The sequence below is a fragment of the Onychostoma macrolepis genome, chromosome 15 (assembly GCF_012432095.1).
Source record: "Onychostoma macrolepis isolate SWU-2019 chromosome 15, ASM1243209v1, whole genome shotgun sequence".
Lineage (NCBI taxonomy): Eukaryota > Metazoa > Chordata > Actinopteri > Cypriniformes > Cyprinidae > Onychostoma > Onychostoma macrolepis.
Genome location: NC_081169.1, coordinates 16,471,546 through 16,497,912, shown reverse-complemented (window position 1 = coordinate 16,497,912; position 26,367 = coordinate 16,471,546). Strand labels below are relative to the sequence as shown.

The 26,367-nt window shown below is 37.0% G+C and overlaps 1 protein-coding gene across 4 annotated transcripts in view; it reads right to left on the bottom strand.

Annotated features, from left to right (window-relative positions):
* sez6b (seizure related 6 homolog b) overlaps positions 1–26,367 on the bottom strand; it is a 182,803-nt gene that overhangs the window by 49,646 nt on the left and 106,790 nt on the right. For all 4 annotated transcript variants that reach the window (XM_058745539.1, XM_058745540.1, XM_058745541.1 and 1 more), the window contains exon 4: positions 8,392–8,581. In XM_058745539.1, coding sequence (XP_058601522.1) covers positions 8,392–8,581 — 190 coding nt within the window. The remainder of the gene's footprint in view (positions 1–8,391; positions 8,582–26,367) is intronic.

The following is a 26,367-nucleotide window of genomic DNA, read 5'->3' as shown; positions in this document are numbered from 1 at the left end:
AACAAACATAAAAGATGCAAGCTGGTCATACGCTTTCAATTGAGCTTAAGTAGTCGGATCACAGGATTTTTGTCTGCTTGTATTGCTCAGCACCCATGTACTTGACATGTGCGGCTAGATGCACAATAACATACAAGCCACCAGCTATTTCTTTATCAATTGAAATTACCTTTACACAGAAATCTTTGTGGACAGCCTAGTCTCATGATACTGGATTTGCTGGATCAGAAGCAGGACTGGCTCCATCCTCTAGAGACGGGTGGGAAGTGGGATACCGCCTTTTTACAAGTGCCTTCTTCCCTGGAACATCACAGGCTGGGCTTCCTAGCCGGGAGGGAGGGCTTATGAATAAATGGATGGAAGATCTGGAGCTATGCTAACATCTGTGCGGCAGTAAGGAGTGAGTTGTCTACACACTTTGCGCATACACACACTAGATCTCACTCCGTCTAATCCACCATCACCACCGGTGGAGAACAGCCTGGATGTTACTGCCGCTGTGCTGGAATAGCACACTGTTTGAAACAGCTATTTTCTATGGTTTGCTAACAGCTGCCAAGAAGTGTTCGCGAAAGGCCGTTATCATCACAATCATCATCAAGTGGATGGGGTGTTAGTCAGCGGAAGTCAGACTCATTTACACTGTAATTCTATTGATCAGCTTCCAAAATGTCTGGCAAAGAAAGCTGTGGATGTGAAAAATGTTCCTTGAAGTATAATACATGTTTCTTGTCTTATTATGTGTGATTCATTGATGCATTTTATTTCAGAGAGAAAAATGTTTGTCTTTGTATTGGTATCAAAACTAAGATTGTAATGTTCTCTGAATCACCTCTTTTTCAGTGAAAGGGGTCATGAACTGTCTTATTTTATTATTTTGTACTTTTACAAGCTATTTCAAGAGGCATTTATGGTTTCTTTCCACCCCTGTTAAGCACAATTTGGGATATCACATAAATATTCTGATTAACAGCACAAAAATTTATATGTAAAGGATAATCAACGGCTAGCTGTGCATTAAACGATTTGAATGCACTTCGTGGAGGCAATCACCCTCCAAAGCGCGTCGGGCGGTTCTTCACCTCCACGTCGTGCATTCAAATCGTTTAATGCACAGCTAGCCGTTGATTATTCCGTTTATGCCATGGTCATTTCCCAGCATTCACATATTAAAGATGTTAATAATATTTGTGCTGCAATATTTGACCGGAACGATAGAAATTACAGATATTTTCGTCTGTATTACTATTCAACTCTAACTGTATGTTACTATGGTTACCAATGTTTATAGGAAGCGCGTTAATATAGAACGTGATTAAACTGACCTGGAACTACCTGTGCGGTTCAACGAATTTAATCAACACCTGCCAGCCAATCAGAATCCAGTATTCAGACAGACCATGGCATAAATATATATATATATATATATATATATATATATATATATATATATATATATATATATATATATATACTTTGATTTAATATAAATAAAATTATAAAAATATATACATAATTTTTTTTAAATAAGATAAAAATATAGGGCACACTTTATTTTAAGGTCCAATTCTCGCTATTAACAAACCATTAACTACGACTTTTGCCTCAATAAATTCCTAATATGCTCTAACAGTTAATAAGGCAGTTGTTACTTGTTGTTTTTATGGTCACACGGAATATGTGCTTTATAAGTACTAATAAACAGCCAATATGGTAATTATAGGCATGTTAATAAGCAACTAGTTAATAGTGAGAATTGGTCCCTATACTAAAGTGTTACCAAAATATATTTTTTTTAATTTAGTAAATAAACTTTTCAAATAAATAAATAGCTTAAAATGCTGACTTTTAATATGCAAGAATGCAAGCAAGATTTTCCAGAAAAAAAACAAAAAACATCCAAATTAATATATTAAATCATATATAAATACGTACTTATATTAGGATATTTTTAATTCTTTAAATAAATAAATGCATAGGCTATGATGGAAACACATTTTACTGAATAAAAAATAAATTACTACATGTTATTTGACAGCAGTATAAGACATTTTTAGGCAGCAGATTACTTTGCTGTTGCTGCTTATTTGCATAAAATCACTTGAAATCACTGGCTCTGATTGAAAATAATTGACTTTACATATCTTAGTAAACTGTAACATGTAAACCGCCCTTTAGTTTTCAACCCCTCACTTTAACCTCTGTTCTCTGTTCAGGTGTAATGGCCACTTTTTACAATCCAATCAGTTCCTAATAGATCAAATTAAGTTATTCCTTATTAAATATCATGTTTCACTCAAAAAAAAAGTCAAATTATCAGTGCAAAGTGGGATGCAAACACCTGCTGACTTGAATACTGATAAGTTAAAAGACAAAGTGATTATACACTAGGGGTGTACAAAATTACAGAAGAACAATGAAAAAAAGAACAATAGAGGGACAACAACTCCTCAGTCTTAAATCTGCCTTAGACTTGAACACAAGGGTGGTTTGGCCTTTTATTATTGGCCGTCACACACGGCAGGAGAGCACGAAAATTAATGTTGCAGAAATGAGACGGCCTCAGGCAGAGGTGAACCTGGCATAAAGGTGAAATACAGCCTGAGCCGTACATCTGCTTAAGCTGATCTGACACCTCAGCCGCCGAACGCTCTGACACCGCTAAATGTCAGAGCTCTTTTACGGAAACTTTGCCTGTCTTTTAACGCAGCCGTCAAAGACACTGATCCATCCAGACGTTTATCACTGAGAAGGGCAACATTTGCGCCAAGACGCGCAGGTTTCAGGTCTACAAATCAGACACGGACGCATGACACGACTCCCTAATCGGGTGAGAAAGGTGACATACTATGTACAGAGTGACAGGTCACATAAAGTTGAGATGATAACGGCGCTTATAAAACCGAGGAAGGGAAGAATTACAGCTCTCTTGTTCGAATAAAGCTCAGTTCCTGAGAAAATGTGCAATTCTGTGGGACTCAGCGTGGTACCATCTCTCTCTGTCGACCCACCGACTCTTTAAATGTTAAAGCAATTTCCCACAGAGAAGCGGAGGAAGGAGAGTGTTTGACGGTTAATTGTGGAGCCTTTTCATTGCAAAATCTCCTTTGCTCTTTTTCTTATTTCATGAATGGCCCTATTTTCATCTATCAATCTCCATGGCCTTGCTCACACCTGCAGCATTGTTCGCTCTTAAAGCCGTGCTTAGAAATGACCTGCCATGACTCTTCTTACTGTGTCGGTCCAGGTCTTTTTTTTTTGGACGACTCCAAGGCATAACTCTGCGATGAGAGGGCAGGATTCATTAGCCTGTCAACCTCTCAAAAGAGGCAGCTCATTACATGGAAATTAATTATCCATTCTCTCAGAGACGGTGTGTCCATCCATAATCAGATTTGTCTTGTCTTGCACGCCTGTCTAATGAAAAGGTTTTCACTTTTTTCGCACCAGACAAGGTGAACCTAGGGATCAAACAGAATGGAATATCAAAGCACCATCATCTTCCAGATCAGAAAAATTCGGGGAATTGAATGATCTATGACACCGTACAGACACAGAAGAGTTTGAATTGTTTAATTTTGTTTTACAGCAATTCCGACTCACCTGTAACACAGTCAAGCTCACCCAGAGATCCATTAGAACTGGTTTTACTTTCATCTAGCGATCTATAAACCACAAGGGCAAAACTGAAATAAAATCCGGATGCGGCGAGCTCCAGATCATTTGGGATTCAGGGCCTTGGCCCAATGCTGCACAGATGGGCAGGGTCAGAAGGAAAGAGAGGTGTGTGAATGAGTCAAGGCAGGGCATGTCTAGACACATAAAACTACCACATTCCCATCTATCACAGAAATCCAGTCTGTCAGCGTGCGACAGCATTTACAGTGCCTCCATGAAGGCCTTGATGACAAATAAGGTCAAAGGACGACTTACACAGCGTATAAGATTGTATCATAAAATGCCGTGATTTAGACTTTACGGTCAAGCAGCGAATAATAAACCATTGGGGAAAAAAAACCATTTTGAGAGTACAGATCTCCCGAGGGATTTGAGAGATATTGACCCAATGCTAGTGTGACATTGACAACTGGCTGCCTCAAGAATAGCTCTTTAACTTTAACTAGATGTGACCTAATCAGACCTAAATGTATTTTCTGGCAGTTTGTCTTTAAAATGCATAAAAATCAGACACGGATAACCTCACAATTTTCCTTCTTTCCTCATAACCTCATAACTTTCCCCAACACTGGTGCCGACTATACTGGATCTGACAGTAATGTCGCAACACACAAGTGTGAGTAACTGTTTTTATTATGTGGTCACTATTGCTTTCTTTCTTCTTCGATATTTATGCTTTTTTAACCTAAATCACAGCAGCGTCCATCAGTGAAGGATGTAGGGGGTCAAACATACACAACTGTTAGCCAATCATAGCAGTGGGCGTTTACTTCCGAGTCTACAATCTATCACGCCTATTCAAACTGAGCGTTCTGATGAGGGGGGTTAAAAACAGGACAGAAAATAGCCTATTACTTCTAAATTATCATGTTTTTTTATGTAAAAATCTTGACAATAAAAAAAAAGAAAACAAATGCAGGTCATGACCCCTTCAAAAAATGTATCCTGGGTGAGCATAAGAGACTGCAGTGTATCTGGAGAAAGACATACCTTTATTTTCTTTATGATATTAGTAAAGTATATATGTGTTTTGCCTGATTAACACTAACAATTAACTGATTGTTACTTCTGAAGACAAAATGCTGACATCTAATAATAACATTAGCATTGCTAGTGCTATGCAATATCCATCAACAAATCATCAAATCTTTTTATTGAGTGATAGTGAAAAAACTCAATCCAAAAAAAGTGTGTCCAAAAAAAAAAAAAAACCTCACAGTCACAATGAATTTACTGAAGCCTTAAATAAAAAATAAAAAAATAGGATTTTCTTCAAAGCGTTACATGCCAACTGTCCAGCAACGCTTTCATTTACTCGCAAAAGTCTTTTTTTTCTTGCATGTTGTGCTTGGTGAGTGTGAATTTTGGCTGAACAAGAGTGCAAAAAAAGTAACAGACGAAAAAAAAAAGCGAGAAGTGGAGCCCTGCTTCGGCTGAGGATGTGTGTCAGTGGGTGAGAGCGTGTATATCAGCAGGTGATCCCTCGCCCTGCAGGGTTAATCTCCTCTGGGAGGGGCAAGCGGCAGGGTGGAGGATATTACAGCAGCTTCCTCAGCCATCACCTCACACAGCAGCTCGCCATGCACGGCTAGGCTCAGCCCAGATCAGCCGACTTTATCACGGCTCAACTACACAACTGAGCTCTTACTGGGGCAGGACTGAGATCCTCAGCTCATAATACCCTGCTAAAGCATTCGCCAAATCAGTTTACCTGCAACACATGCATATGCATACAGATGTGCTTCCTCTTCAGTGTCGTATGAGAGTGACATCATCTGAAGCTTGTGGCATTTGAGCGGTGGTGTGGCGAAGGGGGCGATTACCCGTTGAAAGGCCATTCAGACCCCAGCAGCCTTTTCTAACTCCACTCCATCAGTCCTGCCTTGTTTGTGTTTAACCTTTATCCAGACTCAAAGGGGGGCAGCGATGGTCCTTTCATTGTGATCTAAATTATTGAGAGGTCTAAATCTTTAATGTGCGTGTCTCTGATGGAGGTTCCCATTTAGAGAATCTGTTATCTGTCAAACTATACGGCCTGCTGAACGTTGAGACAGGACCGGTATGTTAGAGGTATAGTAGAAAATAGCATTAGACACATGACAAGAAATCAAAGTTAAATGCACTATAAAAGATTTTGATGTGTTTATACTCTAATGCTCACAACACAAAGCCTTGCAAAAAGCTGAGGCAATCAAATGGAGATACATGCTCATCCATGTCGAAACACAGCCAATTTTCTTTCTAGACATGCCTGACAAGATCATGTTAAAAAAATGAAAAAAAATGATATTCGAACAAAAACATCCAGAAGTGTTATTCCATTACGAGTAGTTTTCTGAAAGTGAGGTGAAAGGAAGCAAGGAAACTTAAGTAAAGTGCAAAAATGCAAACAGAACCTGCATCTAACCTCAATGATTGCAGAAAATCAAGTGGACTATCATTTTATTTGGTAGCTCAATGAGTATCATTTTCTCTATAACCTCAATATGTTGAAGTACAAGGCCGTAGGTTTGGTTTTAACATCAGTAGGGAGATTTTAACCTCAAATTATTGAGATGCAACATGTTTTCGGAAACAAAGTGAAACTGCCTGTTACATCTCATCAGTTGTTCTTGTTTAAAAATAATATTTATTTAATAATGTAAGTATTCATCCACTACCATTTGTACACTGAATAAAAGAGTCATTTTTTAAATAAAAATTCTTGCACAGTATCTTCATGCTGAACTTTTCAAAATCATGTCAAGCTGCATAAATTACAGACATCCTGTCATATTACAGATTTGAGTGAAGAGACCAAAATTTCATTCATTATTATAATTATTATGAAGATAATTTCTTTAAATGCTTTATTTATTATTCTATTTATTAAAATATTTTAATTATTATAAATATTATTAAAAGTTATACAAATTATACACTTTAAATCTAAAAACACTTGACAATGCAGTTTGGTATTAATATTTGGCTTGTTATCATTAACTAAAACTATTAAAATATTTTTGGTAACTGAAATATATAGCTAAAATAAAATGCAAATAAATTAAATGAAAAACTAAAACTTAAGAGACTAATAAAAAGTACTAAAATTACTAAAACTAAAGCTGAAATACATATAAAGCTAATAAATTAATATATTAAAACTAAACAATGACACAAAGCAAAATTACTGAAACTGAAAATACAAAAATAAAATAAAAGCTAATTAAAATATTAATAAAATAATAAAATAATATAAAAATAATACTAAAATAACACTACTTCATTGATATTTGGCATTTATTTGGCATGTAATATCTTGACATGCTATATAAATATACATGAGATTTGGGAGTTTTGCCAAAAGAGAAAATAATTATGGTCAGGTTCTGATCACCATCTATCTTTATTATCCGATAAAGAGCAGCACGAACATTCTGTTAAACAACTTCTTTTGTCATCTACAGAATAAAGTCACTCACACGGGCTCAAAATGACAACAGGCTGAGTAAATATAGTAATTATATCATTTTTGTTCATTCTTAAATCTACACTGTAAAAAAAAAAAAAAGTTGAGCCAACTTAAAATTTGAAGGCAACCAGCATCAGCAGATTTTGAACTTATTTTTGTGGGAGATTCTCAAATTTTTGTTGTATAAACTTAAAACGACAATTTGCGAAAACTCAAAAATCTGCTGAAGCTGGTTGCCTTAAAATTTTAAGTTGGCTCAACTTTTTTTTTTTTTTACAGTGTACAGCCATACTGAACCATATATTTACATTAGATCCCAATCCCTGCTTGATTCCTTTCCTTCCTTGTCAATATCAATGTCAAGGCGAATGTAAACCCAGTGGCAAAATTAGCTGCTCTTGCGTGTGCACATCCACCCAACATAACAGCTGGAGAACATTAAATTGAGCCGGAAACAGGGGGAGCAGGGGCCTTCGAAGCGAAGTAATTGGAAGTTTTGTAAAGAAACAGAGAGCCTTTATGAAATATGTGCTGTGAAATATGTCTGGCTCCTGCGGATGATTGCTATAAGTCTAATAGAAGGAATGTAAGGCTTCTTTTCTAAGAAAGATGAACACCACTGATTACCCCCCACACACTCATAAAGACAGAGAGAGAGACAGAAAGAGGGGGTGGAGTGTAAACGACTTTCTTATTCAAAAGGCATATTAAGGATGTGCAAAAAATGATATTACTCCACTGCAAACCCGCCACAGTTCATTAGCTCACAGAAACAAAAGAATTTGCCTGTATACAGTCATTTGTCATTTTATCGCCCTGTATAACAAACGAGAAAGCGGTGCTGCGCGGGGCAGGGCACATCAGCGCTCTGTAACCTTTTCTGTTGTGCCGATCTCCCCATGATGACTCTGTTAAAAGACTATTAGCAGAGAATTATCCAAGTCATTCTCTGATGTAATTATGCGGCCTATTGACAGCAGCTGTCATTTTCAGGCTAACATGAGCATATTATGTTGACATGAGATAACAAGGAGTGTTTCCCCTTCAGTGCACAGAGAGTCTCTCCTAATAGAAAGCAATGATTGAGAGCTCCCTACTCCCAGAGTCCTAATCGTTTGTGCCAATCTAATCAGTAAGTGTACACTCATAAACAGGTTTGTCTAGAGCGCTGGATCCATGCCAGCTGGAGACACTGGCACAAGCGCAATTAGCTGGAAGTAGATGAAGCAGATGTTTAGAGGTTGACGTGTAGGACGGCTCACCTTGGTAACGCAGCAGCAAGGAGCTGGACTGCGGTTGCCGGCTGCGGAAGTGGATGGAGATTTGGTTGCTCCAGCTGCGTACCACCAGACCTTTCAGTAAGATGGACTCGTTGGCTAGGACAGAAGGCTCCCGGCCACCCAGGTCTTCAAATCTGACCACGTCGCCCTCAGCCAGGCTCACGTTCATCACCTTAATGTTATGAGAGATAAGAAGAAAGAGAGCAGAGACACGGTTAAAGAACATATGTGAACTAAGTGAGCTTTGTAGCTTTTAACTTATCGTAGTAATAGGTGTTTCTTCAGCTATGGGCCATGTAGATGCTTACAGGCATCACAAGAGAATTGTCATTTTTGTTTTTCCTGAAAGTCATGAATATTCCCACCACGGTGTTATTTCTACCATTTCTAAATTATTTAATATTATTCTGGGATGGACATTACAGTGATTACAGTGAAAACATATTTGGAAAAAAATTGTAGACTCCATTGTCTTGCTATGACTAATTCCATAGCTGGCATTTCAAATATCTAGTATTGTTAGTTAGTAGTTAGTAGTAGTGATTAGTAAGTATAGTATTGTTAACTAATCGCCAGCCCCAATCTTCATTGTCTGATAAAGAGCAACATGAACATTCTGATAAACCTCTTTTTTTTGTTCTACTGAAGAAAGAAAGTCATGTGGGTTCAGAACGACAACAGATTGAGCAAATTATATAATTTTATTATAATTATATTACTATATTACAATTATTATTATTTATATAATTTTGTCCATACCCAAATTTTATGTATCTAGTGTTATTATTGTTAACTTTTTTTTTTTTAAATGTTGCTTTCATTAACTGAATGTTGCCCTGGCAAATAACTGAAATAAAATGCTTTGGTTGAAATGTAAAACTAAAACTGAAATAAAAATGAAGCTGCAAAAAAGCTTAAGTAAGGTACAAAAAACAAAAAAAGTAATACAAATAGCACAAATTATTTTATTATTATAAAACAAAATACTATAATGGTATATAAACAATACTAAAATACCACCATCATCTTAAATGCACCAAAAATCATAATATTTTCACAGACAAATCTGAATATTTTCATAAAATTTAAGTGTGATTGGAAATGCTGAAAAATTACCTGCTGACTACCCATATTTATTTCATTTTTTCTTCTTGCGCCTTATTTCATCTCATTTTAGACTGTTGTCTCACCTGTACATAAGTATACTAACTTAATACAAATAAAAAAAAATTAAAAAAATGATTAGGTCCGACACTGTTCAGTGTGGTGGAAGTGACACACCACAAAAAAAAACTTTTAATATTAAAACTTTTATAGAATTGTAGGTTTTATATTTAAAAAAAAATAAAAATATAAATCTCCTGCAATGTAAAAGTGCCTCCCCTCACTGTTTCAAACATGACTCAAGCAATCAGAAGCACTTAAGTAATTTAATAGGGTCTTTAAATAATCATGGTGTAGGAGTGTTTAAACGTGGAAAAGTTTGGACAATACACAAAACCAGAAGGACAGATTGACGTGTTTTCGGATATGCAGAGGTGGCAGTGGGGTGACACATTCTGCCACACTGACTGCACTCATAATGCTGTTGGCCTGTCTGTCTGCCAAGCTGCATGGTAATTGCACCACGGGCAATCTCCTGTCTGCTGAAGCCAGCATGCATATCCTCACCTGTCACTAATAGAAAGCCACAGCCGCCCATTAGTTCTCGTTCTGCCCGTCTACCACTTTAGACAACACATGCAACAACTGCATGAGCCAATATCCAATACTGCAGCGTGGGTGGAAGTCGTGACATGGAGCGAAGTAAAATAGTTGGAGTCTGAGGAATAATTACAATCATGCTGAACAAAAAGTCAGACCTATTCAACTAGCGTGCCGTCGCAAAACTGAGCCATTCTGGCTGATCTGGGATCAGTTGGGATGTGCCCTTTGCGCTCCTCTCAGGTAATGAAATCGTCTTTAATCAGATGCAGGCAAATGAGTCTGACCTAAGGAGGGACCTTGCCTAGACGCAGACGTGACGACAGGTTAATGAGGCCTCGCACACGTTGCCCTCAATCTAGATACCCGTAACTCCTCACGACAGGAAGACACCTCAAACTCTCAGCTCAAATGAATGCCGCTGTCTGTAGTCTACCATCAGGAAAGTTTTACAAAAAGCACAACAATTTCAATTCGTCCACGGCGAATGATGAGGATTGAATTTAAATAGGGATTGTGGAAATGCTCTTAGAGGCCCCTGAGTGCTGTGAAGGCAACAGGTGACAACCTGATGATGTGTACTACAGAATAAATTCACGCTTAATAAAGCCAGAGCTGCAATGTGCTGAAGCAGTCTATAAAACAAAAGTGCATTACAAAGTAATCACATTACACTAAAAGCCCTCGGATAATAAAATGTTTCCAGAATATTGCTCGCCATAATCCAATTTGCGTTGGCACGGGGCCCGACCGTCTACCCCACGCATGTAATCCCTCGCATAAACACGACTGTCAGTCAGATGCAGACGTTGGCATGTAAATACACAGCCGCTGTGTCATTCAGGGTCAGTGTTGATTAAAATGTTTGCCGCTTTTTACACAGAACACAACAGACAGGTTCAGAATAAAGGGAAATTACGTCAATTATCCCAGCGCTCCCAGCCTGCCCAGAGGCCCAATATGTTATGAGTGAACAGGGGGAAACAGGAAGCCTGGTGTTTTTTGTCCCAAATACAAAAAAGACCTTAAAGGGACAGTACATCCAAATTTAAATTTGTACAGACCACAGGCAATATTAAGATGATATTATTTGTCAATATTATTTTCTCTTGCAATGAGATTGCAGCAATTTAACAGAGCAGTGGAGGACAAAAATGGAATTTGAAGTACAATCAAATTAGTGTTGTCAAACGATTAATCGCATCCCAGATAAAAGTTTGTGTTTACATAATATATGTGTGTGTACTGTGTATATTTATTATGGTATGTATATATATTAGGGGTGGCACAGTACATGTATTCGTACCGAACCGCCACGGTACGGACATCTCGGTTCGGTGCATGAAGCCTTACGACGAATACAGGCAGTTTACCCCCAATCCAGAAGGGGGCGCCCGCAGTAATGCAACGCTGTTTGATAACCACCAGCAGAAGAACAGCGAATGCCATGAGTTGCGCACTTGAAAACAAAGCCCACTAAACAGTGACCATGTGCTGATTCTGAATGCATCTCTCACTGACAAAGGAGTATACTTTAAAGGCTTGCGCACTCAACTGTTTGCGAAAAGGAGTTTTGTGTTTGTGTATCCTACCTCTCTCATTCAATATTTCCATATTTGTGATGTAACGTATCTGAATGCGAAACTATTATTTATTATGTAAATGATAGGCTTTGTACTTCAGTTGCGTTCCAACAGTGATACAGAGGAGGACTTTTGATAAAGTACCAACTGCGCTGTCAAGTTAGCAATGCTGGAACTGATGTGTGTGCGTGTGTGTGTGTGTGCGTGCGTGCACTTATTGTCTTATTAATAATCACTGTATAAAGGTCTGCTTTTATTTGTGTACACTCACAATGAAAACAAAACAGATTTTATATAACATGTAAAATTTTTTAATTTGCACTACTGTCTGTAACTGAGCATAGTAGATTTCTTTTTTTTTTTTTTTCTGTTGTACTGAAATCGTGTCGAACTGTGACCCCCGAACCGAGGTACGTACCGAACCGTGACATCTGTGTACCGTGCCACCCCTAATATATATGTATATATAAATGCACACACATGCATGTGTATATTTAAGAAAAATATGTCATATTTATATATAATATATATATATATATATATATATATATATATATATTAATTAGATATAAATATAATATATATATATATATATATATATATATATACATGTAAATATTTAAAATATTTACACATTATGTAAACACAAACTTTTATTTTGGATCCGATTAATCGTGATTAATTGTTTGACAGCACTAAATCAAATACGTGAATATTATGAAAATATGTGAAAATATGCTTGAATGTGAAAATTATTTGTTGCACATAATCATAATACTACATTAAAACTGTGCTAAAATAACATCATGCAATTCATATTACATCCAAATAATCATGCCATTAAAAACAAATTAAAACAACAGTAAAACAATAATATAGTGAAATAGTGAATATTGATTTTATATTATGAATATATATTATTAGAATTTTTTTTTTTTAAGTTTTCTATTTTAATATATTTTAAAATGTACTTTATTCTTGTGATGGCAAAGCTGAATTTTCAGCAGCCATTACTCCAGTCTTCAGAAACTGTGATTTTTATTTATTTATTTTATGGATCATTTGATGAATAGAATGTTTGAAAGCATTTATTTAAATGAAAATGCAATAAAAAAAAATCATTGCATTCTATATTTTATTTTATATTTGACAAATACAGTAAAGGTTGGTGGGAGAAACTACAGCGGAGAAAAGCATGTATCAAAATTTGTAACTGAATCAAGGCTCATCCCTCACATACCTCGTAAATTTCTGTGATTTTCTAGCACAACACCTCAGACAAGTTGTCAGGGACCAAAAGAGTGTCGCTACATTAAAACCAGTCGCTCAGTGTGGTTCTACACACCATGCGGATTAATGTAAATACAGTTGTCACTACCTGTTTTTTTTCGGGAATAAACTTGTATCTAGAATGCATTGTCACTCCTGTAAACAACTTAGTGTGTGGAGTGGGATTTAGGATTCAGCAGAGGAGTGACAATCGCATTTAGCTGCGGTGTGTGTACATGGCCTAAGAGAGACATACTGATACAGTCACTGTATCAGCACTCCGAGGGCAGGCGGATGGTTAATTAATCTGGAAATGCATGCTGTGTCACATTAACAGAGAATTAGCAGAAAACCCCTCCAGCTATGTCTGAGTTTAAAAAAAGGGCTCCTGCTCTCCTGCCTTCCTGTGCTGCGCTGATTCTGATTTCCTGTTTACAGCAATAAAGAATTCAGAATAATTGAGGTGACACCTCATAAATAAACAAGCTTAATTTGCAGGTGATATGAGTCGCCTTTTCAGATCCGAGTGAGAGAAACAAAGCAAAGAAAGAGAGCCGTGGTGTAGTGGGTCAGGAAATCCTGTGGTGCTCACAGGGTTCGTATCCTGATTCTCTGCCACTGTTCTAGCAAAAAAAGGCCAAAAGCCCATATACAAACAAAACATAAAGTAAGACATAAGATAAGGGACAGAAAGAGTGAAGGAAAGAGAAGTGATGTCCATGTGTTCAGCTCTTTTAGTAGGCGTGCGTCCAGCAGTGCTTCTTTAATCATCTCTGATGCCTCAAAGCTAATGAGAGCACAGGCTTTTACTCTGTTCTCCAACACGGCCTATCTTTCTGTCTCTGACACACATGACCCCTCTCTGGTACAGTGTAAATGCCTGATTTACAAATAAATACCAGAGGGATAACAGGTCAAGGATCATTCTTTGAAACAGGTGCCTTTTCCAGTGAGCCCCTTGACTTCAACTTCTCCTTGAAAAGACAATATGCCGAAAGGACAACAACAAAGGAATGCAACTTTCATCATGAATAATATATAGTGTAATAGGATACATGTAATACGATTATATGAATTATTATAAATTATATTAATTAATTTATTCTATTGCATTATATAATGTAAAAAAGTGCCTATATGTATAAATACATTTGTGATACATTTTAAGGTTCTTCAAAATGTATTAATTATGTTTACATCAATTAATAATATTTATGCTACAAAAGATTATGATTTTGAATGAATGATATTCTTCTGACCTTTATTCACTGAAAAAAATGTATCACAAAAGTATTAAGCAGCACAACTGTTTTCAACACTGAAAATAATCAAATCAGCATATTAGATTGATTTCTAAAGGATCATTTGTCACTGAAGACTGGAGTAAAGGATGCTAAAAAATCAGCTTTGCATCACAGGAATGAATTATATTCAAATAGAAAAAAGTAATAATTTTTCACAATATTTCAGCTGTATTTTTAACCAAATAAATGCAGCCTAGGTGAGCATAAGACATTTGAAAAACATTTTTAATAATTGTACTGACCCTAAACTTTTGAACAGTAATGTATCTAGAATATAATAAAATGGAATAATACTGGATTTTGTTGATGTTGTCAGAAATATGTTTAACTTGAACAAATATTGATTTTGTAGACATAAAGAACCAGAAATAACCCCAATACTGAAACGCTGAAACGCAACAACTGCTCAAGCTTTTTGGTGCAAAATAAAATCCAACTATGCTAAACTCACTGCAACTCCCCACATACAGGTATGCCACTACAAAAGATGCCACACTACAGATGCCAAGCTACAGCATATGCCACAGTGAGGAATTTCTCAACTGACAGTCTCAGTTCAATGTGTGGCATTCACTTCTATGCACATCACTGCTTATGTGGGTCACACACGCCTCAAGCTCTCCCTACATGAAGGACAGCAGATGACAATACTGATCTGATATAGAGTGGTCACCAACTGCGCTCTCTCTCTCCCACTTAGTACTACTATGAACCCATCAGAGTTTATAACAGCAGAGCTTGATGTGGATTGTTTGGATTTGATTGATGTGTTTGGAGCTTCTCTTTTATGCAAATCCAAGTCACGTAAAAGTCGAACAGTCCCTCGTGCCACTGTATAAGAATAGAAAAAGCCCAAAAGCCCTGCTCTTTCTTTCTGTTTCTGCTGCGTTCTTCTCTTGCATTCCCATGGCTCCATTTCTCTGGGATAACAGGAAGGATGGAAATCTCCTCTAATTAGCAGGGTCCATTCCTCTGGAGCCGAGAGAAACGGGTTGGGAAGGGAACGCTCTTGTATTTGGGCTGCTAATTAGAGCCTGTAATTAAGAACAAACAGGAAATGATGTAGCACTCGTACACCGGTACAGATCTGGGCCATAGGTGCGGATGAGTTGAAACGGGCAAGAGAGACACAGGGTCATCTGGAGAGATAAGGGCGCTGGTGCTATATTTAGGAGTGCCTCGAGTGTAGAAGAGGAGAGATGAAGAGACCCATCTGTGCCATCTGGAGGGGCCATACCTAGGCAATCCATCTGACAGCCGTGCGAAAATTCGCAGATGGACTCCGGCTCTGACGGCCCTTATCTTGCTCACCTCTCCCCTCGCACATTACCCAGGGAAGACAAGCCTCGTCCGGCTTGTGGACCATTGTGCTGCAAATGATCAGACACGTCCTCCACGTGTCATTTGCGTGACCTTCCTCGCTGAAGCGCCGTATCGCCGCAGAGCTGAAGCCGGTGACGAGATAAAGAGGAACCCTGAGATTAACGTTCACTGACAGGCTGAGACTTTTGTCACGCCGTACAAAGACGACACTCATTATTTTCCATTCTATTTGAGCACCTGAATAATCCACTATGAATAGGCCCTGTGAATACTGATATTCTTCACAAGATGTAAGGACAGACTGAGCACAGAACCCAAGAGCACAGAAACGCTCTCATTACCTGGAAAGAAATGTCGCAAATGACATCTCTTTAATGTCTCAATTGTTTCTCCTAGACAGAAACGGGATTTAATAGAGAGCAAATGAGACTTGCGTAAATCTCCTGCTTCTTAAGGCCCGTTCACACCAAGGATGATAACTATAAAGATAACGATAAAGATATAATTCTAAAAATCGTTCTCAATATTAAAGAATAGCACAGTTCACACCACAGCTATAACGATAAAGGCACAGGTAAACGATATTGTTGGAAACACTTTGAAAACTATTTTTTTTTCAGTTGATGACTGATACAAATATTGACACACAATCAGAATCCATCCTGATAGAAGGAGCACAAGAATTTAAAGCAGCAGACGAGCGTGCGCTTAGAATAAATAGACGATATCGTCCGCTGGTGTGGACGCTAATATCTTTAAAGACCGCAGTCACAAATGTATCTTCTCTACCATTACAGAGTCAAAAAGAGAGAATGTGATATTACAAAGATAATATGTGTATTCCAGATTAAATAATCTGTCTATAGACATGTTAACCTGTACAATCCTTTTCTTCTGTGGAACATAAAAGAAGATATTTTGAGAATATTTTGTCAATACAATGTGTAGCTATGTGTGTGTTTCAAAGAAGAAAGTAAAAACTATGGCTGTAGATATGATAACAGAATAAAATAATTGCCATTATCCTCATGATTTCTAACCAGTTTTTAATATCAAAATTGAAAAATGTTAAAATCATTGTGCTAACATATTTAAGTAATAAACTTTCTTTTAATAAACTAACCTTCTTTTGTAACCTAGGCTTCAAAGTCTCTGTTATAGAGTTTTAACACCAAGTTAAGTTTAATATTAAAAGCCAGGCATTTCAATCATCCATCTTCCATTATGCAATCAACCATCTTTACATATCCTGAGAAATTTTAGGAGAAACAGTTGAGACAAACTTGATTTTTAAATGTAGCACTTTCAAAAAGAATTCATTAAAGTTGTGATGAAATAGAAGTTGCAACTGATTTTTTTTTCTTCTGTATTGTGATGTAAGTGTCAAAAAAGCAAAAAATTATAGGGCAGAGTTTTGTTCTATACATTAGTTTTTCTGTGGATTTTGAGACGTATGGATGGATTTTTGAAATTGTGGGCATTGCACTAAAATATGGGTGAGTATGAAAGTGAGTTTAAGAGGGCTAAATTATTCGAGAAGTCCTTAATACCTCACCAGAGAGAAGTCTGGCATTTTCAGCGGAAGATCAAGTTATTATAAAATGACAAATTACCAGGTCATTATATGCATGAATTACTGAATTTATCACAGTGAGATCAATAACAAGCATTTAGATAACAGATAGAGTGAATTTTCATGTCATGCCAACTTTAAGTCTCCCAAGCTATGAAAAAGCAACCATTATCCAATAATATTTCCCTCTAGGTACTATAGCCGCAATAACCCAACCTGCATCAAATTCAAATGCAAATGTGCAATACAGCTTGGTAGCACATTTGCTGTCGCCTAATGCGTTTCTTTGCTATGAAAAAAGAAAACAGACTATATAAGTCATACCAGGCTTCTATTGTATTGACCATTCAGCCCTGCCACTATGGGTGTCCTCAATGCTTGTAATATGTGCATCACACTTATGTCACAGACTTTATCAGCATCCAATTACCCTGCTGTTGTTCTCGACATGTGGGAGGAACAAAGAGTCGTCGGGGGGGGAATGACGCTGGCCTTCCTACCGACAGGGCATTCACACACTCTCCATGTCTGCGCTTATCTCGTTTTAACATTCACCTCAGCCAGTCTCTTTTTCATTATCACTACAATCCCCTCGCACGCCGCACCAGAAATTGGTTTTATGCGACGCGGCTGAATAACGGCAGGGAAATTGCAGAGGAAGGCAAATCTTGACAACATGAAAACAAGGGCAGGGTTATGGAAAAAAAAAAAAAAAAAGAGTATAAATAAAGGGTGTGTAAAGGGTGGGTGGTCTATTATGGAAGTTGAATAATGATTTTAGAAACAGAAAGATGAAGGCAGAGTTCATTTGGATATAGTATTGAGCAGAGTTGAGGATCTTTTCAATTAGAGATGGAGGAAATTTCCGATTCTGCTGTTGAAGTCGTCTCCGGAGACATTACTCAGCAAGAAAAGTAGTTCACGCAGCAATTTTTTCTTTCATTTAAAAATATTTTCTCTCTAAAGTTTCCCTGAAGATTAATCATCCTCTTATCGTTTTGCTCCAGGTGCTTCATTTATTCAAAACAACCATAGTGTGATTTGGGTTAAGCTGATATAAACACAAGGACAGAATTTCATCGTCGGCATCTTTTTCCTTCTGTTCACGCCTGCACTGCCCGTCATTTCGCCACAAAATAAGGGAACGAATAAAACAATCTCAATATTACGGTATTTTTCAGCTTTGTGTGAAGAACAATTGTCAAAAATCCAGGCACATTCTGACAGTCACTTTCAAAAGGCACAAAGAAAATCCACTGAAATGTGCTGCTTGCATTATTCCCAACATATCAATTAAAGATTCTTCTTGCTTCCATTAAGAAACCATTAAAATCCATATTGAACATGCAACACACATCAGTCACTCCTCTTTTGTTTATGCAATCTACAAGACAAATAGTCAGAGCGTCTCACAAAGACAAGTCAAAGCTGACATTTCACTGAAATATTGATTCTCTTTCTCCATTAGGTTTGTCTGCTTGAGTGAAAAGGGAATATTTATGATAATGACACTAGCTAGAGCACTGCCATCTATTCTTCTTACCAAATGTGTTGAGAAAAGCTTCATAAGCTATCTGTCATTTCATCTGATTCAAGTGGCCGGTCACTAGCGTGTTGTTACACGTGGTAGCAATGGTTATATCTGAACAGCATCTGTCTAACTTTGTTTCACCCTCATTAGAATTATATTTTAATGTGAATAAATGTTAGTTTAATACTCCTAGCTTCATTCATTGGAGGAGACAGAAAAGTACACAAATTTGTCTAGGCCTAACAATAGTAAACATCAGCTGTAGATAAAGCTCACACTGAGCCCTGGATGTTTGGTCTGGGCTTCCTAATGATAATAGGAAGGACCAATAGGCACATTGATGCAACGAGTGGCGTGCAATGAAAAATACCTGGTGGGACTGTTGTGATACTCTTCAGAAAAACAAAATCTAATCTCCAAACAAATTTCATATTGATCCTACGGAACAAGGTACCAATCTGGCATGACAATCTGCACTAAACTTCACTAGAATGCAATCAATCCTCTGTTGTACTTAATCCAAGACAAGCAGTCAGCAAGCTGTGCAAATTCACCAACCATCCCCAAAAAAGTAATTCATGAAACCACAGACCAAAACCTTGCATTAAGCAAAATGATATGACATATATTACACGATGACATTCATTTTAAAAGAAATGAATACTTTTATTCAGCAAGGATGCATTAAATCGATCAAAATAAAGGCCTTTACATTGTGTTCAAGAGGAAATGTTCTCTCAGGTTCCTCAAAAATATTACGTTTTCAACAGATAATAAATGTTAGAATGATTTCTGAATGATTATTTGACACAGAAGGCTGGAGTAATGAAAATTCAGCTTTGCCATCACAGAATAAATTACATTTTTAAACATATTAATAAAGAAAACAGTTATTTTGAATTGTAATAATATTTCACAATATTACCATTTTGCTCTATTTGACTCAAACTTTCAAACACACACACACAGTCTATTGTGCATCTTTTAATGTTTTGGTTTTTTTTTCAAAACGTTTTATTACAAATGATATTATCAGCATAAAAAAATTAAATTAAATAAAAAAGTGCAGAATCATTTCATTTTACACAAAGCTTTGATTTCTATTCCCTATTATCTATGGTTTCATTCTGTTTGTCTGTATAATGCAGCATTTATTGCACCAAACTAAATTAACCTCATTTCGGCTCGTAATGTACCTTTAAAATAAATAAAATACATCATTCAGTCTAACTGTCACTTACAAGACATTCAGTCTTCAGTATTCAGATTTATACAAACACATAGTGCTCATCAGTCTTCATTGTATCCTTCTCCTATTGCTTTTCATTAATCAAAAGCCTAAGAGTTTCCTTTTGTAAAATGGATTGAATAATGAACCAATGTCCCATTTCTCTTTCTCGCTTTTGCGCTTCTTCCTTCTTGTCTAAATTTCCTCTCACTGAGCAATTCAACGTCTGTGGCTGAGTGAACATGCCTAGATGTGCATTTTAAAGGGTGCAGAAAATTGAGGCTGAAATCTTCCAAAAGGTGACCTCTGGGAGTCTGGGGGCAGAGCAAGGCGAGAGAGGGGGAGAGCCCTCGCAACAGAATAAATCAAAGGGAGCTGAGAGGGCTGCAGAGAGCTGATAGCTGACCTGCCGAGGCCAAATCACCACAAAAAAACCCCACATACACACATATACGCACGGACACAAACACACTCACACCTGAAAAGCTTCTAAAGTACAGCGCTGCACTCTCCACATCTAAAAACCCTGCCTCAGCCGCCCTGGACAAACTTCAAATCCCTCACAACAATAACACGCTACAAAAGAGACCTGCAAGAGAGGCTGCAGGCCTGATGATGAGTAATGGACTCCCTCATCTCGCTCTTCATATTACTCGTTCTATATCTCTCTCACTCTGTCTTTTTACTTCTCACTCGCTCCATTTCTATTTCTCTCTCTAGACTGAAGTAGCTTTACTGACATGGAAACAAAGCTTCACATTCCCAGTGCATTAGTAATATTATATATACATACTCTTTCACTTTCTCAGAGGAGAGAACATACAAGACAAACCAAAACAAAACAAAACAAAACAAAACAAATATTGCAAAATTTGAGCTTGAATAGTGTGTAAAGCTATTATTCTAAAACAACACCAGTACATAAAGTATCTGAAGGAGGTAGTGTCTCTTTTTATTTATAATATGCACAAAATCTGTCTAAAAAAACTAAGCACTCATTTTTTATTTCTTTTATGCATTTGCATGTCTGTCTCATATATAAATATATGGTTTATTCATGTAAATATACACTTCTATTACACATACACTCTTAAAAATTAAGGTTTTTTATTGGCATCAGTGGTTCTATGAAGAACATTGAAGATCCTTTGAACCTTTCAAATGCAGAAAAGGTTCTATATAGTCGAAAAAGATGTCCTTCAAAATGGTTCTTTTAGGAAGTGTTCACTAAAAGGTTCTTTTGGGATCCAAAAATGGTTCACTGCAAATACACCCTTTTGGAATCTTTATTTTTAAGAGTGTAGTCAAGTGTATTTTCAATGCGACTTCCAAAAAATAAATAAATGCATAAAAACTAAACAATTAAATGACATATCTAACAGTAGACTATTTGTGTAAATATCTAAGAAGCTTTTACAAAGCATTTTTTCCTTTGCTAATGTCTGATCTCATACTGTATGTATGTATGAATATATATATATTAGTAAATATTAATTAATTTAAATTTACACTTCTCCTAGACATAGTTAAGTGTATTTTGTTTGCAGTTTCCAAAAATAAATGAATACATAAAAAGTAAACAATTAAATTACATAATTACTATTTGTGTAAATTTCTCTGTTTTTATAAAGCATTTTTCCCTTTGATTTTTATATTAAAGCATTTTTATAAAGCTCATGTCTGATCTCAAATAGAGGACTAAGTGAGTAGGACCGCCAGCGGTGCCCCTCCAAAGAAAACGGTGCATTACGCCCCCGCTCTCTACCTCTTTTTCTCACTCTATCCATCTCTCTCCCTCCCACTATACACTATATATTCAGTTTAACATATTGCCTATCTCTCTCGCCCTCCCTCTCACTATATCCTGCATTTGGTCTGACAGTAGGGACTTGCAGGGGAAGGCAGTGCCATGGCCCGGTGGCACAAGGTGGAGCTGGTATGGAGCAGAGCCAGAACTCACAGCTGCTTCATGGGCTGCAGAGATTAGAGCCATTTAATGAAACCAGATCTGAGTCAGACACTGAACTGATATGACAGACGCCCGATGTCCCCTGCCAACTCATCCCTATAAATCTATCATCAAAGAGCAGACAAGTGGGTCAGTGGTGAGCGTGACGACTGGAATGGGAAGCTGCAGCAAACCCTTCAGAGCTGGAGGCTAGATTTATGTACTTCTGTGCGACTTTGTAAACTATCAATTCTCATTTAGGCAGCACAGCAGATATAGATCTGTCATAGAAATGTCACCTTTCACCAAGGTCGTATTTAATACTGAGGTCTATATGTACGCTTTCTAAATGTTATATTCTACTGGGGTACTTTCTAAAAAATTCAAATATACTTCAGTTGTTATTAATAGTACAATAGTTTAAAGGTGTAAAAATGTAAATTCTGTCATCATTTACTCACCCTGTTAGTCTCTTTCTTCTGTTAAACATGAAAGAAGATATTTTTATGAATGTTGTTATTCAAACAGTTGTGGGTGACCACTGACTTCCATAGTATGGAAAAAACAAAAACTATGGAAGTCAATGGCTACAGTCAACTGTTTGGTTACACACATTCTTCAACATTTCTTCTTTTGTGCTCAACAGAAGAAAGAAACTCATACAGGTTTAGAATAAGAGGTGGATGAGTAAACAAAGGCAGAATTTTCTATATTTTATAGAACTATCCCTTTAATTGTCTAATGTAAGTGCTTTCATTTTGATTATTTTCCAAAAATATACAGTTTTTTTTACAGTACTTGTGCCTACAACCATATCACAACTCTGCCAACCTTCAGAAAAACAGCATGATTGATAGAGTGACAATCCATACAACAGTTTAGTATACAAGAAATTAATTAATTTACATTTTAGATGCAGTATTCATTCCTTGTTTCCACCAGCATAAATAGTTCCAGAATTTAATAAACAGACTTTAAGCAACACACAATAGCAGAATTTTAATCGCAACATATAATCATTGCAGTTCATAGTGTTCACCGTCTGTTTGATTACGTGTAATTTGTAACTAACCGCATAATTCTTACTGTATTCTTACTGCCATAGTCACCACTAATAACCTACTCCTAAATATAATGTAGAAACCTAAAATTTTCTGTAAAGCTGCTTCACAACGATTTGTATTGTGAAAAGTGCTATACAAATAAACTTGAATTGACTTGAATCTCTGCTATTAAAATATATGGTAAACAGAGTAAGAGTGGCATGCAAGTATGCTGTTCCAAATCCACTAAGTCACTTATTTTGTGTTCCTGAATGAGAATGTGCTTTTGAACAAATTGATTGAAAATAAGATTCATGACTTACTCATAAATATAGTTATCTGCTTTCACCTTCTGTCATAATGATGTAACCTGCAGAAAGAGTTATTGAAAAATCCTCACCACTTATGCACAGAGTCTGAAGCACACTGATTATGTTTGATTAAGTTTCCAAAGAAATAATAATAAGATTATGCCAAACTACTTTTGAATGATTTTTTAATACAGCTTCTTCATTGTTGTCCCTCCTCCCTTATATATATATATATATATATATATATATACAGTATCTCACAAAAGTGAGTACACCCCTCACATTTCAGCAACAATTTCAGTATATCTTCTCAAGGGACAATACTACACAAGTAAAACTTGGATATATTTTAGAATAGTCAATGTGCGGCTTGTATAGAAGTACAAAGTTACTGTCCTCTAAAAATAACTCAACATATAGCCATTATTGTCTAAATAACTGGCAACAAAAATGAGTACACCCTAAGTGAACATGTCAAAACTGTGTCCAAAGTGTCAATATTTTGTAGGGGCACCATTGTTATCTAGCACTGCCTTAATCATGGTGCTTCTCCACCTTCCACTTGAGACATATTTGGCCACTCCATCACCTTCACCTTCAGCTTCATCAGCAAGGCAGTTGTCATCTTGGCAGTGTGTTTGGGGTCGTTATTATGTTGGAAAGCTGCCATTTGGCCCAGTTTCTGAAGGGAGGGCATTATGTTCTGCTTCAGAATGTCTCAGTACATGTTGGAATCCATGTTTCCCTCAATGAAGCACAGCTCCTCAGCACCAGCAGCACTCATGCAGCCCCAGACCATGATGCTATCACCACCATGCTTCTTGTTACTCCTCACCAGGGTGTCACCACACATGCTGGACACCATCTGAGTCAAACAAGTTTATCTTAGTCTCATCAGACCACAGGACATGGTTCCAGTAATTCATGCTCTTGGACAGGTTGACTTCAGCAAACTGTTTGCAGGCTTTTTTGTGACCCAGCTTCAGAAGATTCTTCTTTCTGGAATGACCGCCATGCAAACTGACTTGTTGCAGTGTGTGGCGTATGCTCTGAGCACTGACGAGCTGACCTTCCACTTCTGCAGCCTCTAAAGCAATGCTGGCAGCACTCACACGTCTGTTTTTTGAAGCCAGCTTCTGCACCTGAAGCACAGCACGAGGACCTAACTTCTTTGATCGACCCTTGCGAGTCCTGTTCCAGTTGGAACCCGTCTTGGAAAACCTCTGTATGCCATTGGCCACTGTACTGTAACTCAGTTTCAGGGTGTTACCGAACTTCTTATAGCCTCGGCCATCTTTGTGGAGAGCAACAATTGTAATTCTCAAATCCTCAGAGAGTTCTTTGCCATGAGGTGCCATGTTGAACATCCAGTGGTCAGTATGAGAGAATTGTACTTAAAGCACCACATTTTAACTGCTCTAATACAAGATACACAAATATGTATAGTCCTGTCAAGCAGAAAAAAACATGAACATGATGAATAGGACATGTGGCCTTGCATGGTTAAACGATGTACAGCTGTTATCACTTAGGGTGTACTCACTTTTGTTGCCAGCTTTTTTGACAATAATGGCTGTATGTTGAGTTATTTTCAGAGGACAGTAAATCTTTACTGCTATACAAGTTGCACATTGACTACTCTAAAATATATCCAAGTTTCATTTCTATAGTATTGTCCCTTGAGAAGACATAAAATGGTTGCCGAAATGTGAGGGGTGTATATGTGTGTTCTGTGTTTATTATACACATACTTAATACTTAATATTTAATATTTAATACACATACATACAGTATATATTTTGAAAATATTTAAATGTATTTACATGTCTATATTTATATTTATACTACTTTTTTTCTAGTCACTGTATGTATGAACAGCATTTTTCAAATATTTCTAAATAAATTAATAGATTATTGCAACGTGTGAAGGTTCATTAAACAATCCAATGAGCCAAAAAGATTTTGCATTTGTATTATTCAACATATCCATCATATAAAACATGATCAGAAGCGCAAACAGCAGCCGCTTCATTTAAACCTCTCGGACACAACAGCAATAGCTCTCTCTAGCAGTTGTCGTATATGATTTTAGGGTAAAGCAAAGTGGTGTCGACAGCAGCGTTCTTTCTTTGAGCGAAAATGGCACTGAAGCAGTGTCAGAAAGGATTACGCGCGGGAGAACTCGCCCTTGGTGGCCAGCGACCTTCAGGAAGGGCGGGGGGAGAGATGCAGCCTGATGTTTAGGAGAACGACGTGCACGTAAAAGCCTTCAGGCTCAGACGGGAAAGGTGGAAGGCTACAGCCATTGCCGTCATTCTGCGTTTTTCGCACCATCTCACAGGTGTATCTGAGGAGATAAATGTCGAGCATGGTTCACAAGCACCTTTTAGAGCTTGTCTGTGCTTTCACGTCCCCTGTGTGGTGTTATGACTGCATTATCATAATTTGATAATTGTGTTCTCTCAGACCTTTGGAGAGCTATTGCAAAGCCTTGCTAAAGCAATAGAAGTGTAATCAAAGTACAACAGAAATGTGGCGACAGAGGACAGGCAGTGATTAAATGTGGTGAATGAAATAGTAAGTAAAAGAGATGGAGAGAGAAACAATTCAAAACAAAATGATGCTTAAAGGGACAGAAAAGAAGCTTCTATCACCATTTACTCACCCTCATGACGTTCCTTCTTCCTTGGAACGCAAAGGACGATTTAAAATCATTTCCATTTTTGCTTCACAATTACAGTGATGTAATGGTGACTGAAGCTTTCAAGCTTAAAAAAAAAAACACAAAAGCACCATAAAAAGTATCATAAAAGTAGTTCATATGAGTCATGCACTATATTTCAAGTCAAATTACAGATTTGTGACATGAACAGTCTAAAATATGACGTTATTCACAGATTATTTTATCAGGCAGTGAACTGGTAACAACTGTACCTGGATTTAATCAGTTTGTGCTCGGAAATGACTCATTCAATCTGGTTTTGTGAATCAATTCATTTAAAATATCCTATTCAAAAGAACTATTCTTATAATAAAAATAGACATAGGTCAAATTGTCAATTAATCATTTTAAAATTAAATTTTCAGTTTGTGCCTCACTCAAGGTTACTGTGAAATATAGTAAAATCACTTTTATCATAT